Below are 15,410 nucleotides of genomic sequence, written 5' to 3'. Positions count from 1 at the left end.
ACACCTCTGTCCCCAAACACCACTGGTGTGCACTGTCCTGCGAGACACTGAGTGTTCTCAGCACTTCCTTTGACCATACAATAACAGAGGGATTTGTAAAAGAGTTGGGGTAAGATCAGCCAACTCTTGCAGAGCATTACAAACAGCAGTACCCTTAACAGCCATGGAAGCTCAAGCACCCACAAGACCGGTGATTCCCCTCTCTTCTAGGTGGCCAGCCACCAGCAATGCACTCCTGGCCCCAGAACACGGGGTGCTTCACCCAGGAGGGTCCTGATGCCGAGGGCAACTCGCCTGCTCTGTCCTTAGCTGATCAAGATGCCACCGCGGTTCCTGCATCTCTGCCGTCACCCTCTAACGTCAACCAGTCCAAGGACTTATTTTGCCACCTGCCCCCTCACCTCTCCATGTACATTCTGGGTAAAGCTGCTCTGATTTTCCAAGGGTGGTTTCCCCAAAGGGTTATAAATGGTCTCTAGAGTGTCTATGGGGTTGCCAATCTGTCCCTTTAACTCCTCAGGGTTTTTGGATCAGAAATCCCTCACAGTGTGTGCTTCTGTGAACAGATGCTGGGCTTTCCTGGCCAACGAGGTGAAGAGGGAACGTGTGTGTCAGAAGATGGTACGGGAGAACATCCTCTATTTGCAGGTACAACGCCTGGGCTGCTGCCATTATTATGCACTTTAAAAAGAGGGTTTTTCTGTTACCACCCAAGCCACCAGATGGAGATACCTTTAGCAAGAGGCCACCTCCCCACTTCACCCTGCTACTTCTTCCTCCATCTGCAGAGCGAAGCCAGGTTGGATGTTCAGACTGTCACAAGTAAGCACAGCAGAATAGCCTTTGCTGACCTTCAGAGAGCCTGCAGCTCTAAAAAGGGATCTAAACATTCTTGTAATTAAGAAAACTGAGTTTGGTCACAAATGCAAATACTGGCATTCCAGGAGCTGGTGGAAACTGGGCAGAGCTACAGTGGCTCCCTGAGGCTGCTCAAAAATGAGCTTTATTTGCTCCCCATGGGAAGAGGGAAGTGCTAGGTTTCTTCCTGAGAAGTCAGAGCTGACGGTTGGGACGCGGTAAAGCTGAACTTCTAGGAAAGGCTTGACCTGGTTAGTACAGACCCGCCATACACCAAGTGTAAAGGTAAAATCCCCAAAGAGACAAAGGTAGGGGTCTTTGCATGCTTTGGCTTGTGACGAGAGCGTAGAAATCTCAGCTCTGTGCTAGCATTTAAAGAATGCCTAATGGAAGGTTTCACACATTACAAATGAATCTTAAATATTGATAAAGATGCTTTGAGAGCCTCTGTCTCAGTGGGTTTGGACTCTGAATCAAGTGCTCACCAAAGATGAGATGCACTTTGAAATTTTTTTCTGTTGAAATTGAAAAGTTTTGCAGCATCTTAAAAGCTTAAGACCAGAGTTTAGAAAAAATAAAAAGCAATTTTTCACAAGAAGTTAAATCTTATACCAACAAAGTGGTAAATGCAAGCCAGGTCTCCTAAACAAGAACAGCCAGCCAGCGTGTGCAGCTCAGCTTTGCACAGACCCTCAGCATCCCACAGAGATACTGAAGCACCAAGATACGAGCAGCATCCTCTGTGTGCACGGGCTCTGCAGTGACTGCGTTGTCTCTCCGGGTTTATTCCAGGGGTTGTGCCCTCAAGGAGCAGTTTCAAACTATGCTAAAATGGTCGATGTGACAATTCCTCAGTTAAACGAAGAGGGGGATGTCATTGAAGTGAAAGACCAGAATGGGGGAAGTGAAACGAAGGTATGTTGGAAGTTGTTTGCCCTCCATGGACCCTGTATTTCAGTTTTTGGGGAGGAAGGAGGACCTGGTGGTCTGGGAAGACAGGACTGTACATTTGGAGTTACTTTGCTCTTCTCCCACTCCTGCTCCTGGCTGGTACCATAGTGAGCAGTTCACAAGGACCACTGCCTGCTCAGCACCTTCTTGCATGGGAGGGAGCTTGTGTCGCTGACCTCCTGCCTTGTCCCGCAGTGTCCCCCAGTTGCATGGCCTTGATGTGCTGGCAAGGCTGGGCAGCATCATGAGGACATGGCCTTTTTCCCAAAATGGTGCAGCTGCCAAATCTTCCATTTTTCCATGGAACGTGGCATGGGAACAACCCGTGTTTCTGCACTAGCCAGAAGTTCCTGTGCTCTGGATGTTCCTTGGCAGCACTTTCTCTGTTGGTCTCATCGCTATAGCGGGGACGCAGCTGATGTGCTTAATGCTATGGAGTGATGCTGGACTCCTCCCTCCCCAAGTCACTTTTCCCTATTTCTCTTTCCATCAGGAGAACAAAGACAACTTGCAGGCAGCCTACTGTGATCTGCAAACTGACACAATCCAGCTGGAAGAGAGAAATGTCTTCTGTGGCTCCTACAACAGCTGTGTCCTCATGGACGAGTGAGTAGCCTGCCTGGCTGTAGGGCCAAACAGCGGCTTCTGCCAACCTGTCTCCTCCACTGTGACCCCTCTGTGGGAATGTGTGGCTGGAGAAAGGGTCTCTCAGCATCCGTGTTAAGAAATCCTCAGTGTCAAATCCAGTTTTTTATGAAGATACCAAAAGGGTAAGAGATCCACAGCGTATTGTAAAGAATACGGGGCTGGAAGGAGCCCTCTCCTATTTTTAAGCTCACCCTCCAGATGCAAACACAGCTATACAGAACTAGGGACCCTGGTTATGTAAAGGATTCACTGCTGAAGCATACTGCCCATCAGGTTGCCCAGTGAAGACCATTAAGCATCAGAGAAATGCCCATCCCAGCCTGTTGTACCTTGCCAGCTGGCTAAAGCTCCTCTTGGTCATTGTTTCTTACCCAGATCAGACCCAAGCAGAATCATCCACTACAGCGGTGGGAACCTGGTAGCCGTTGGCTCTGCAGACCGAAAAGTGAGGTTCCTGGGTATGTCGGGAATGAAGGAAGTGTTGCCTCTGCTCTCTGGCCATGCTGGGAGCATCAAAGCTCTGTTCCTCGAGGAGAAGAAAGGGTTTGTTCTCAGCGCAAGCTTTGATCTCAGCATCAGGTAAGCAGCGCTGGGAGTGTGCCCCAGGATACCGGCCCCTTGGAAAACCTGGGAAAAATGAAACTTCAATCCCTCCATTCCAACCTTCTGGAGTCCTTCTGCCATCACTTTCATGACAGTAATGAAGAAAGGACAGTAGATAGAAACACGTCCCCCACTTGCCTAGGATGGCTTCTGTTTCCCAGTTTCACCCAGTGCTGAATGAGAATATAGGAAGAGAGTAATGCACAGATTTTTCCTAAAGTATCTTAAAACACCAGGTATGTTTCCCACAGGCACTTGAAGTGAGATTCAGGCACTGAGTTCACCAAGGCTGGGTTTGTCTGACGTTTTAGCTAAAGCAGGTTTAACGCCCTGGTGTCTGCTGTACAGCTGCTCCGTCCCAGGTACTGCATCCTGAAACGAGATGTGATCAACTCTTACATCTTATTTATCACTGAATCTCAGGAGTATCATGATGAGGGGTGGAAAGGTAGACAGCAGGTTATCTGGCTCTGTCACGGCATTTTCACAACTTTGACAAAGGCAGCACTTAATAATAAAGAGTTCACAGGGGCTCAGGCTCTGTCCGCCCCACTCTTCTCCCCTCCCAAAGGGCTGTTTGTTCAAGCCTCTGCTTTCTTTATCTAGATAAAGGCAACAGAAATCATCCTGGCACCAGCCAGTAACCAGCTCTATCTGCAAAGCTCTGTGTTTTCAGGTTAATTGAAAGCAACCATGCTAAAGGTGAAATCTAGCCACATGTTTCCAGGCAGTTTGGAGGTAGAAGGACAAAGTAAATTGTTAAAAATTGAGTACTCAGCCCGACTTGGGCATTCCCAGTCCTCTGAGACCTTGGTGGAATGACCCCTGATTTTAACTGAGTGTGCATGGGGGAAAAGCTGGGCCTGGGAAGTAGGAACTAAGATGATTAAGCTATCAATGAAGTTAATCACTGTGTTCCCTTTTTGGTTGGCTTTTTGTAGATGCTGGAATATCTACAGTGGCGCTTGTATGAAAATCTTTAATGGTCACTGTGAGACAATCACCTGCTTGGATTTGCATGACGAGCAGTTTGTGTCGGGAGCCAGAGATGGAATGGTGAAAGGTGAGAGCAAGATGAGCAGCTTCCCAGCAAAGGCAAAGTGGGCAGAGTACCCAGAGCTGTGATGAGTGACATGTGCAATGTGTGAGTACGAAAGCAAGCCCATGAATCAGGAGGTGAATTCTAGTGTCTCATATTTTTGCTTCCAGACCAGCCTAAGCTGATACATACTCACTCAAGCACTCTGATTGTGTCACTGAATACATTCTCATTACTTCTGCTTTGATTCAGTTTTAACGGCTTTGTGGCTACAGGGCTAGACCACGTCTTGAGAGTGGTATCAGCTTTCAGCTTTGCCAGAGATTTTCTTGTTGTCAGCTTACAGAATAAGGATGAAAAGGATGTGCCATTTTCTGGAGTGGGCATTTAACAGTTTTGCCATGCAGTTACACTCTTTAAGCCAACACCTGGCTCCATGCAGAGCTGCAGGTATGAGGTGCAACGGTCATTCCAATAGTATCTTTTAATTAAATCAGAAAAAGTTATTGTTGATGCATAAATATTTACTGTTTCTCCCCTTTGCCCCTAACAGTGTGGAACCTGGAGAGTGGGAAATGTCTGAAGACGCTGAAGCACAGCAGTGCCGTTTGGGTGGTTAAAACAGACGGCAGCCGCGTTGTCAGCGGGTGTGAGCGAGGGCTGGTGAAAGTCTGGTGGGCAGATACGGGCACTCTGATCAAAGTAAGTTTCTTAAGTGGATAAATGTGTGCTAAATTGTCAAAAATCTCCTGTGATGGTTTTAGAGCTTATTGCTTATGGCAAAGATGCTATTAAAAAAAAAAAAAAAATCAAAAAACCAAAACCAAGAGCAGTTTAAACTGATAAAAGAAACTGCAGAATTATTGGTGAGCAAACAGTACAAAAGCTGCCTTGCAAACAACTGTCAGTTGTAACCCAGGGTTTGACTCACCTCGCTTAACCCCCATCATTACTCATTCTCTGTAGATATGTTCATGTCTGTTCTGTAAAACATCCAGAACCTGGGCAGAGGGTGAGAGGGCTTGACTAACAGCTTTCGGGGGCGGAGGTATCAAGGGTTAGCCCAAAATATGAAACTTGCTTTCAGAAGCAACTTCCAAAGCTGAAGCAGCTGGAGATTGAGGCCAGAGTCTGCTCATTACCTTTAGCATGGACTCAGCATTAGCATTAGCCCACATCTGAGAGGACTGAAGCTCTTCCTACCTGTGGGGAAGAGTTGCAAATTGAGATGTGTCTTGGATGCAAGATAGCTCAGCTGGAGCTGGGATAAGTTTGCAGTTGCCCCTTCCACTCCAGGCAGGGCAGGCCACTCTCTTTAGGGTGGATATCCAGTAGGTCACAAAGCTCTCAGTGCAGTAACATCTATTTAGCGCATCATAAAGATGGAAAATGGATGTTAATTCCATGGTAGTAGCTCATCAGCAGCAGCAAGCACAGAATATTTCTTATAAGTGACTATAAAACTAACACAGTTATCCTAGGGTGTATCAGTATATTGTCACCTGAAAAAAAGTGCAGTATAGGGTATGAGGCTGGTGTTGTGGATGCCATAAGATATGCTAGAGTATCTGCATCAGATTGCTGACAGTGTTGCACCTCTTTCTTTTACTTTGCAGATATTGGAGGGGCACCAAGGCCCTGTTAAGTGCTTGGCCTTTGATCAGTGGCACCTTGTCACAGGAAGCACTGATGGGTTTGTCCTGGGATGGAGCATGTTGGGAAAGCTGAAGAGATGTCTCACAGCTTTCCGCCACCCTAGGTGGGAATCGGATGGGTTTCCAGTTGTATTCAACAGTCCACCAAGTATGTAAAGAAAATGTCTCCCTTATGGGAACAGAAAATGCCCTATTATCAGTCCTGGTATTTGAAATATCCTCACTTTCAACAATCTTCTTAAAAGCAGTGTCAGGCACTACAAGGTCACAACCAGCGTTTGTCAGTAAAGACCTATAACAACCTAAAATGCAAACACACAACCACTTGTTCACAAACAGGGATGATCTGAGGCTGACAGTGCACAGACCAGCATTCCAAGGATCCCAACCTGTTTGCACCAGGGTATCCCAGTACTGGGTCAGGAACAGACACTCTGTGCTGGGGGTGGCTGAGGTACACGATGAACCCTGCCGACTGTATATTGCGCCATTTCCTAATACTTTAATTGTATATCAGAACTGTGAAAACTGTAGCAGCACATTGTTTTCACTTTCCTAGACATAAAAATGAGATGGAAAATGCAGCAGATGGCCATAACCATACTGGTTGGTTAGTTTGGGCATGGAGAGATGATGAAGGACTTCACCATCAATACTTTGCTCAGCTCATCTGTTCACCCTGTGGATGGAGAGTCAGAGCTTTGCATCTCCTCCAAGACAAAAGAGACCGTTGTTGGTATCTCCTTGTGAAGGCATGGTGAACGTACCAATGCTTACATGTTCTGTTTGCAGGGAGGTTCTGTCTCTGGAGTTCCTCTATCTCCGAGTGATCAGCGGCTGTGCTGACGGGAAGATCCGGATCTTTAACTACCTGACTGGGACCTGCCTGAAAGTGTTAATGGCCTGCCCCCAAGGGGACCCCATATCTTCTTTCTATGTTGCAGGAAACAGGTTGGTGACAGCAGCTGCCATCGGCCTCTGGACCCAATTAGGTAGATAACACTGTAATTTAAGGAATTGCGTGTTCTTCCTTTTGCTGTCCTTCTCACAATTAAGTTTTAAAGGGCTCTGCTGCTTATTGACTGCTTTAAGAATCTGGTTTTGTTAATAATGTCTGAAAAGATGTTTTTAGTCCATCCAGCAATGTACAATTTCCTGTTTCTATACAACTAAAGACACAGACCCAATGGCAAATGTGAATTCAGAACCCAAATTTCTTAAGAGGCTGGCGAATCAAACTAAAGCCTGACAAAGCCTCTGCCTGTTCCCTGACCTACTGCCCCTTTATAAAAGCCAGTAATGGAAAATCCTTCCAGGTTCATTCACTTCTGCACCTCGAAACTGAAGGTAACTCCCAGCCTCTGTGTAAGCAACAGCTAAAACCCTGCTGTGGGGTCAATGCTGGCTTGTCACAACTCTAAAGCACAGCAATATATGGGCTGCTATGAAGAAAACTAACTCCATCCCAACAGGATCCAGCATACCCCTCCAATTTAGCTTTAAATGTCCCTAGTAACATGGCATCTCCACTTTCTTTTGGCATTGCACTGATCGAGCTCAGTCCAGTGTTGGTAATTGTCATCCTAATAATTTTAAAGCTATTTTTGCTATAGAGCTGAATGAAAAGAGCCCCACAGAGCTCATACAGAGAATGAGTTAAAAAGTACAGCGTCTGATTGATGGGACTAATTGCTGCTGCTTCCTTAAACAAGTGATGGTTATCTCGGATCTGTTTGAGTGCCCTCAGGGCTTGAATTGCACAGAAGCAAAGGCTCTGTTATTGCTGCGTTAACCGTATCCCCTGCTTTTAACGGCTTCTGCTTGCCTTCTCCAGGATGGTCATCAATTCACCAACTAGCCTGTTGATATTCCAGTTTGAGGATGTCAAGTGGGACCATACCTTAGGTGCTGACCGAGTGATGGTGGGGAAGAAAAACCAGCGCACGGGGCAGAGCGTTCCACGGACACCACGCCATGCCGGCAGCCAGGCGCATCGGCTGGCTCTGCAGACACAGGATGCTGACCAGCTCATGCGGTCTCACTGGATTCACAGCCAGTCATCAAAAGGTGGTGGAGCGTTAAAAAGTACTACTACAGCCCCTGCAATAATCCTGCTTCGCTTTCCAAAATGAGTTAGAAATAGCTTCAAATACCCACTGCCTTATTCCGAATCAATACACAGACCCTCCACTTTTTGAAGCGCAGTCTGGTAGTCGTGTTGTTGCATTGCAATAGTTCTGTCATTTCCAGGCTTTTGTAAAACCTTGGAACCTTTCCAAAAGGTTTGGTATAAACTCAAAACACAGGCGCTGTCATTTTCCAACTGAGTAAATAAAGAAATCAGTAGTAGCATTCATTCTTACAGCGGGTGTGTGCAGGAACATGCTGCTGAGTCAGTGCTTGAATTATTTATTAGAAAATACTCTAGAAAGGGACAGGACACCTGCATTCAGGATCTGCCATCAGCGGGAAATGCAACTGCACACAAGCAAGCACCTTTGGAATGGTAACAGGGAGATGCTGTTTTATTTTTAAATCAGCAGTTATTTAATGCAGTACCTATCACAAATCCAGCTCTACGATCAAGTTGTATGCTGCAGATAAACTGATGGGCTAAGGAAGTTTTCAGGCTGTTAAGGGCATCAGACGTTAACCTCCTCAACGCAGCTCTACTTGGTAAAAGATTTGTAGAAACAATAGCTTGTAGAAATAAGCAGGGAGTGCAATATGTTTTAATTTTAGTGTCAAAAAATATGGATTGTGTATAGTTAATATCTAAAAAAAATCAGCATTTGCTGAATTCTGTGAGGTCTTCTGCTAATCAAATATCTCTGGTTTATTTCTAACACCTAGACCTTTAGAAGCTGTGACATGAGCCAAAACAGTAACCAAAGTCTTGAAATCCCATCAGTTATGAAGATTTTTTATTTAATAGAAAAAGTTGAACACTAGTGAAGTTGAGAGATGAGTTTTTTCTTCTGTGTTCTAGCTCTCAGCTCCAAACTGATGAAATCAGCAGCTTGCCAGCAGCAGCAGTCTTTTCTCGAGATGGAAAAGGCTTTTTGTATTCAGGCAGAGCTGCAGAAAAAGCTTTTCATTCCTGGCACCAGACAACCCCCTGCCTTCGCCTCCGGAACCTCAGCGAGAGCACGTTCTGCAAGAGCCCTGGCAGATGCTGGTAAGGACTTTGCACAGCCAGGTAGGATGGTAATTCTCCAAACAAACCTGAGATCAGTGAGAATGGATTGAACAAAAGGTATCAGTCTCTAGAATGGTCTCTAGAAAACAGGCCCATTCTGGACCAAACATTTTCAGCAGCAGAAAAGATCACTTGCAGGGCTTGTGATGGCTACAGAAGCTGCTTTAGATCAATCAAATAAATAGGACAAGTGATCAGCACTAGCTATAAAACCTAGTTCTCTGATATCTAAGTTTTTTTAATTGTATCCTTATTCTATTTTTTTTACTTTAACAAGTTTAGGAGAATTGTGCATAAAAATTTTCTCAAGTAGTTGGTGTTTAATCAATAGCAGTAACTCAGAAAATTGTTCTTAAAAATTACATGTAAATTGTCTCAGCCAGCAACGATGTGGCAACCTGAAACTTGAAAATGAGATAGTACTGAGGTCACAAACATGGTCTGTGGCCATATGGCACTTGTCTCAAGTTAATTTTTCTCAGGTTTTGTATGCAGAATCTGTTGATCTTAAAGCTTAAGGCACACTCTGAAGTCTCACTTCAGAAGAGCTGCACCAACCAAAAGTCTCTAACCCCCAGCTCCTGGTGTTTAACTAAGATTCAGGGTCATAGTCGTGTGCACGTCAAACAGTTCCAAATTCTGTGAATGAGGAACAAGCAGCAATTTTCATCAGATTGTTTTACAGCATTCTGCCTTTCTGCACTGCAAATAATCTCTGGAGGGCAGAAGTTTCGGTTCACCACTCTGGAAAAACAGGATTGTATTGCAAAGCAATGACACGTGCATGGTGTGACATTGCAAAGCAAGGTGACAAATGAACCAGGCTGAGCATGTCATGCAGTCTGGGTCATAATCCCCCTCTAGCTCCTACTCAAGGGTGTAATCACACCATCCATCCTGATGTGTCCACCATACAGCACAGGTCAGTCCCCGTGGCTGGGCCATGGAGCATGTCCTGTGATTTCCAGTTCAAGCACAGCTCTGAGTAGTAACAGCTCCAAGCAGCTCTCGGGTGTTGGCTACTTCAACGGTTACTCCTTGTCTCGAGCCCTTTTCCCAAAGCACAAACTGCAGGACAAGACAGGGGTGCAGGGGAAGAGGTGGTGAGGGAGGAATCTCCCTCCTTTTACAAACCAGAGTTTCCAACACAGCGGATATACGGAGCCATCCACATGCAAATACAAGGTGTGGCACAGAATCTGACTTCCTCTGGCAAGGAACACTTCTTGGTCAGCTGAGGCAGAGTCACCTCGATGTTGGCAGTGTCCCTGGTGTGGTCAAGGGTGATCAGACTCCAGCTGTGGTGTTTTGTTTTTGGAAACAGATGGCAAATCTGAACACAGCCCTTCTCTCTGGGTACCTGCACATCCCGACAAGGCAGAAGCCACTTTGCACCGTGAAAAGAGAAGATGCCCAAGTCATCCCATATCCCCTGACAAGCTCCTCTTAATGGTCAGCACGCTGCAGAACGCCCGCCAGTCAGCCCCAGTCAGCTCCAGTAACACTGCAAAAGTCAGGGAAGGGTGGGAACCTCCATGGGAGCACCAGCAACACCACCCCAAAAAGGTACAAATATACCAAACCCCTCTGCAACACAAAAAGGATCAGACAGCCCGGCTCCAACGTGCGAGACTGCACATTGATTCTCTGACCATGAAAAGAATTTCTGTACCCTTTGAAACCAAAATGCTGCAGCTCAAGCTGAAAAATTCTTTGCATGGACCCGCAGTGAGTTCCTCCATCCCTGCTCCCTCCATTGTACGTCCCAAGACTTGCTGTGGTTTGCTGGGAGAAAGGAAAGCTCTCGGTGGTCCTGGTAAAGTCCTTCCTTTCCCTGAAGATGGGCTTCAGCTTTCCGATCCCTTCACAGCTTCTTCTGAACTGATCAAATCAACAAGAGTGATGATTGCGCAAATGAAAAACGAAGCGGTTTCCAGGAGAAAAAAACCTTTTTGTCTGTATGCTGCAGACCCTTCCCAGAGTGACAGTGGGTTCAGGCTTCAGACAGGAAAACAGAAGGAGGTGGATGAGGCAGCTGCTGTGGCTCAGCACCAGGCGCAGCAGGCGAAGCTCCGGGAAGATCAGCAGAGAGCGTGCAGGAAGGCCTGGCTGAGGAAAGTCAAAGGCTTGCCTGTAGACTCCTTTACCAAGGAGGGGAGAATACCTGCTCCTGAACTCGGGCTTAATACCTTTATCTGACGTAATCCCTTAGTCCAACAGACAGGCACCATCTGTGGATTGCTGTGCCAAGATCCCTCTGGTTTCTAAGTATAAAAGGTGTCTTTGCTGTAAGTTTTTTAAGAGGTACTGTTGGTGTGTTCAGCTGTTTCTCAAGGCACTGAATGGACAGAATCCTCTCCTGGATTTATCTTCCTAGACCTGCTGTTACGACAGACACAGCACTCTTTGATGCTAATAGGGCTCGACTGTGTGCGAATAATAATAAAAAAAAAATCTTTAATTAGAGTTTGTGTGGGTTGATTAGAGTCTATACGCTGAAGAAGCGTGGACTGAAAACTGCTGAGCCTGGAGGGTGGTGACTGGTTGTACCAAGTCTAATTGGAGGCCAGTAAGCAGCAGGGTAGTCCATGGGTCAGAACTGGGTCTGGGCTTGATTAACTTTTTCACTAATAAATGGCATGGCCCATGGGGCAGGGTGCACCTCAGCACCTGGGCAGATGACACCAAACTGGGAGCAGTGGCAGAGGCACCAGAGGGTCGTGCTGCCATCCCCGGGGACCTGGACAGGCTGGAGAAACAGGCTGAGGGACCTTGGGAAGTTCATCCAGGGGACAAGGGGACAGGCCAGGTCCTGCCCTGCGGAGGAACAGCCCCAGGCACCAGGACAGGCTAGGGCCACCCTGATTTTAAGCTCCTCTCTAGCTAACTTGTATTAAAAAATAGCGGGTAGTGGTTTCTATTTCCCTGGTTTTGTGGATAAAATCCCTAAATGTGCTTGATGTCCACTAATGCTCAGGACTTAACTTAACTTTGTCAGGGAAGACAAAAACCTCTCCAGTTGTCCAACCTTGAGTATCTGGGCCAGCGCAGCAGAAATCTCTCCATTATTCCTGTGTGTTAGAGGCCTCAGGCAGGACATGCCTGCCCGTGGTCACGTCAAAGGTCCGTTCAGTAGCAGTTCTGGTTTGAGATGAAAGTCTGTGAAACTCTCCCTTCAGCAGGGTGGTGATTAGTTTTGGTTTGTTTATTTTAACATCATCTTCAATGTCCAAGCCCCGTGATTAAGCCAGACCTTGCTGACAGTGAAAAATAACAATAGCTGTCCCCTAAAGAATAATGACGAACAGGCAATAAAATCTAAGTATGAAAGTAATGAAGATGTGGGAGGGGGGCTGTTGTAGCTCAGATTTGCTGCCGAAAAGTTGTGCAGGCTGGGGATGAGCGAGGATGGGAGGGTGGTAATTCACCTTATTGCAGCACAGGGTACAGGGATTATCGTTGTCCAAGGCAGCTTTGCCTGACCTTAGTTTTCAGCACAAAGCAGCAAGGGTTTCTCACTTAGCCACGGGATGGCACTTTCTCCCAAGAAATCAGGCATGAGCCCAGCACAGCTGCAGCCAGGGGCCCTTTGGCACAATCCCCCTGGAAAAAAGCCTCTAAGAAAGGAAGCCTGATGGAAAAACATCACGGAAAGGCTGATGCCTTTTTGTTTGTGCCGAAGGGAGCAGGATTAGTGTTGACTTCCTACGTGGAGTCGACAAATCAGCATCTCATTGCAGGTGTGAGTCCTCAGGCACTGACAAAATGCTACAGCCAGCAGAGGTGGTGTGAGATTAGCCACAGAGGCAGAGCTGGAGCGAGTCCTGCAGCCAGCTTGAGCTCAGCTCAGCAGATACAAAGCTGGGAGCTGGGCGTCAGAGATGCATTGGAAGGGAATGAACGGATGGGAAGATGTCATGCACGGTACGTGAAATCATTTCCAAAGGTAATGAGGAGGTTGTTTTACTCTCTTTGCAATTAATTTCTGAATTAAATTGACCTTTTTGTGCACCTGGCCTTTGGGTGCATGGGGTGGACAGCCTCAGCGTGCTGTCGGCAGCGCTGGCATTGTGCAAGGTGTGCACCTGCAAGCAGAGAGAAAGCCAGAGGGAGCGGTGGTAGGATAGTTTTCATAGAGTTTTGTTGTAACTAGGTGATGTTAGTGTTGTACTTGTGTTATCCACAAAGTATAGATAGTATGATCCTGATATGACGATACCATATTGATGTCACAGCAATTTTGTCCGTATAGTTTGACAGGCATTTGCGTAGAAAACATGTTTTTATGTTTTTACCCGAGTGTTGGTTGTAACTAGAAGTGTCTATATTTCAGCAGAGGAATGGTGCTTGATGCTTCACACTGTGAACAGAAAACAAGCAAGACAGTATTAAAAAGAAGCAACAGTAAAGACATAAAAACTAAATTAATCTTTTATATAGAATCACAGTATTGCATTTAACAGTAGCAGCTTTGGGTTGCCTGTGAAATGGCATGCTGACTTTAGTGAGCATATAAAATGCACTTGTTAACTATGTAAGTAAAATTGACTTTTTAATATTGTCTTTATATAGCGATGAAAACAAAACTGTATGCAGGCAGTATTGAAGCAAATGGACAATTTACTTGTTCGTAGCTGGATCACGCACCATGAGATTACATTGTGTGTATTAGACTTAAGAGAGCAGTGATTCTAATAACTCTGTATATGCCCTTTCTAAGTTAAAAAAAAGAAATAAAATGAAAGATGTATGAGAAAGACTGTTAAACAGCCAGGTCTTCTCATGATGAACATCAAGTCTTACAATTTGTTGCATAACACACTTATTTCTACAGCGCCTCCCTGCTGTGGTTTTTCAGGTGTTACACAAAAATTTGAACCCAGCATAGTTTTGAGTAAGTCACCAGAGGGAGGACCGTGTCCCTTATGGCACTAGCAGATACCAGAGCTCTTTGTAAGCGAGCGGGGATATTACCCTGCAGCACGGGGGAACCTGAGCCCCGGGGCTACAGTCCACATCTCTGGGGATTTTCCCCGTAGCTGCAGCTCCATGCCATGATCTTCCTCCCCCTGCCCAACCCAACAGTCTTGGAGCCCCAGCAGCAGGGCTGCATTTTGGGGACAGCGCACACCAGAGCATGGCGCCTTGCTGTCCCCGAGAGGTACCTGTGCGGTGGGTGGAAATGCCCAGAGGGCTGAAGGGAGCTTTGTCCATCACCAGTGACCCAACAAGGTAAAAGTAGCAGAGACCTGCTCCCCAGCTTGGAGTGGGTCCTGTCCCCGGTGTCAAACAGCACCTTGGGGCCATTTGGGAGGAAATGCTGTGTGTGAAAATGCCGTGTTGATCACCAAATAATAAAGCATAAAGGTTTTAGGTTCTTTAAGGGGAAAAACAGCTCAATGTACTCCTGGGTCTGTCCAATTAGAGACTTTTTTTATCCTTACAAAGCTCTGTATTTCTACATCTTTGATGTATGACTTACTACAGAGATCATAGTCTTATAGGTCTGAAATCTCTTTTAAAGCACACAAATACACCAAAGGATGAGCTGGTCCCCAAAATAACCAAACCTGAGCTAAACATGTAGTCCTTCAGGAACGTATCAGCTGCTAGATCCACCTGGTAAGCAGTTGTGGCTGGAACCTGCTATGGCAGGAGTGATCCAGAAAGGGAGAAACCCTTTTTGCTTCAAATAGGATCAAGTAATGAACGTTCAAACAGGCAGCAAGCAATAAAGCAATGTTGTGCCTCATTGCAAGGCAATATTCCTTGCTCCTTTGCACTTGCCAAAACAGATGGAAGAACAACTGGAAGGAATAACCGTACAGTTAACTGCCGTCTTCCTTTATAAATGAAGTGGGAATTTATTGATTTCTTCCCTAACAAATGTTTTCTAAATTGTTCACGTACAAAAAGCGTCGGGCAGTGTTTCAGATGAGCTGCTTGCAGATGGTTTCCTTGCAGCTGCTGACGGCTCCTCGGGTGCTCTCCTCGCGTACACTCACGCCGATAGCTGCAATGAGCAATTTTAAAACCGAGGCACCACCAACTCGCACTTTTTCCCCCGCAAGCTCTGTGCTTTTTGGGGGACTTTGCAAAAATCGCAGTTTAAAGCTTCCCCTTTCATTTCAGCGCAGCTGCTCGGCCTTTCCTTATGCTCTGAGGGTGCCTCTCTATTCTGAGCTTTTCTATCACATTTTCTAGACATCCAGTTGTTTTTTGGGGGTGGATTTTTTTGTTATTTTGGGGTTGGTTTGGCTTTGTGGGGCTTTTTTGGTCTTTTTGTTTGATTGGGGCTTTTTTGTTGGGTTTTTGGGGGTTTTTTTTACCTCTGGCTGGAGCAGAGGGTTTTATTACCGAGCCCCTCAGGCCGAGGTGCAGTGAAGCGGGGGCTGGGCGGTGGCACAGGCCCCTCCTGCCCTGTGTGAATAGCGGGGCCCGAGCACCCCCGCCTGAC

General features: G+C 46.3%; 1 protein-coding gene across 1 annotated transcript; it reads left to right on the top strand.

The window, feature by feature from the left end:
* Window positions 1–210: 210 nt before the first annotated feature.
* Window positions 211–11,152, top strand: LOC104459476 (F-box/WD repeat-containing protein 10-like; the record flags this gene model as incomplete). Its single annotated transcript, XM_010077785.1, has 12 exons — window positions 211–420; window positions 521–648; window positions 1,651–1,773; window positions 2,303–2,415; window positions 2,833–3,036; window positions 4,002–4,123; window positions 4,653–4,801; window positions 5,716–5,858; window positions 6,547–6,705; window positions 7,589–7,821; window positions 10,278–10,451; window positions 10,923–11,152. Coding segments are annotated over 12 exons (1,988 nt in total), but the record flags the coding sequence as incomplete, so codon positions are not given.
* Window positions 11,153–15,410: the final 4,258 nt, after the last annotated feature.

This window comes from Pterocles gutturalis, unplaced genomic scaffold (assembly GCF_000699245.1).
Source record: "Pterocles gutturalis isolate BGI_N339 unplaced genomic scaffold, ASM69924v1 scaffold12003, whole genome shotgun sequence".
Lineage (NCBI taxonomy): Eukaryota > Metazoa > Chordata > Aves > Pterocliformes > Pteroclidae > Pterocles > Pterocles gutturalis.
The sequence above is the reverse complement of the archived record's forward strand: the minus strand, read 5'-3'. Positions and strand labels throughout refer to the sequence as shown.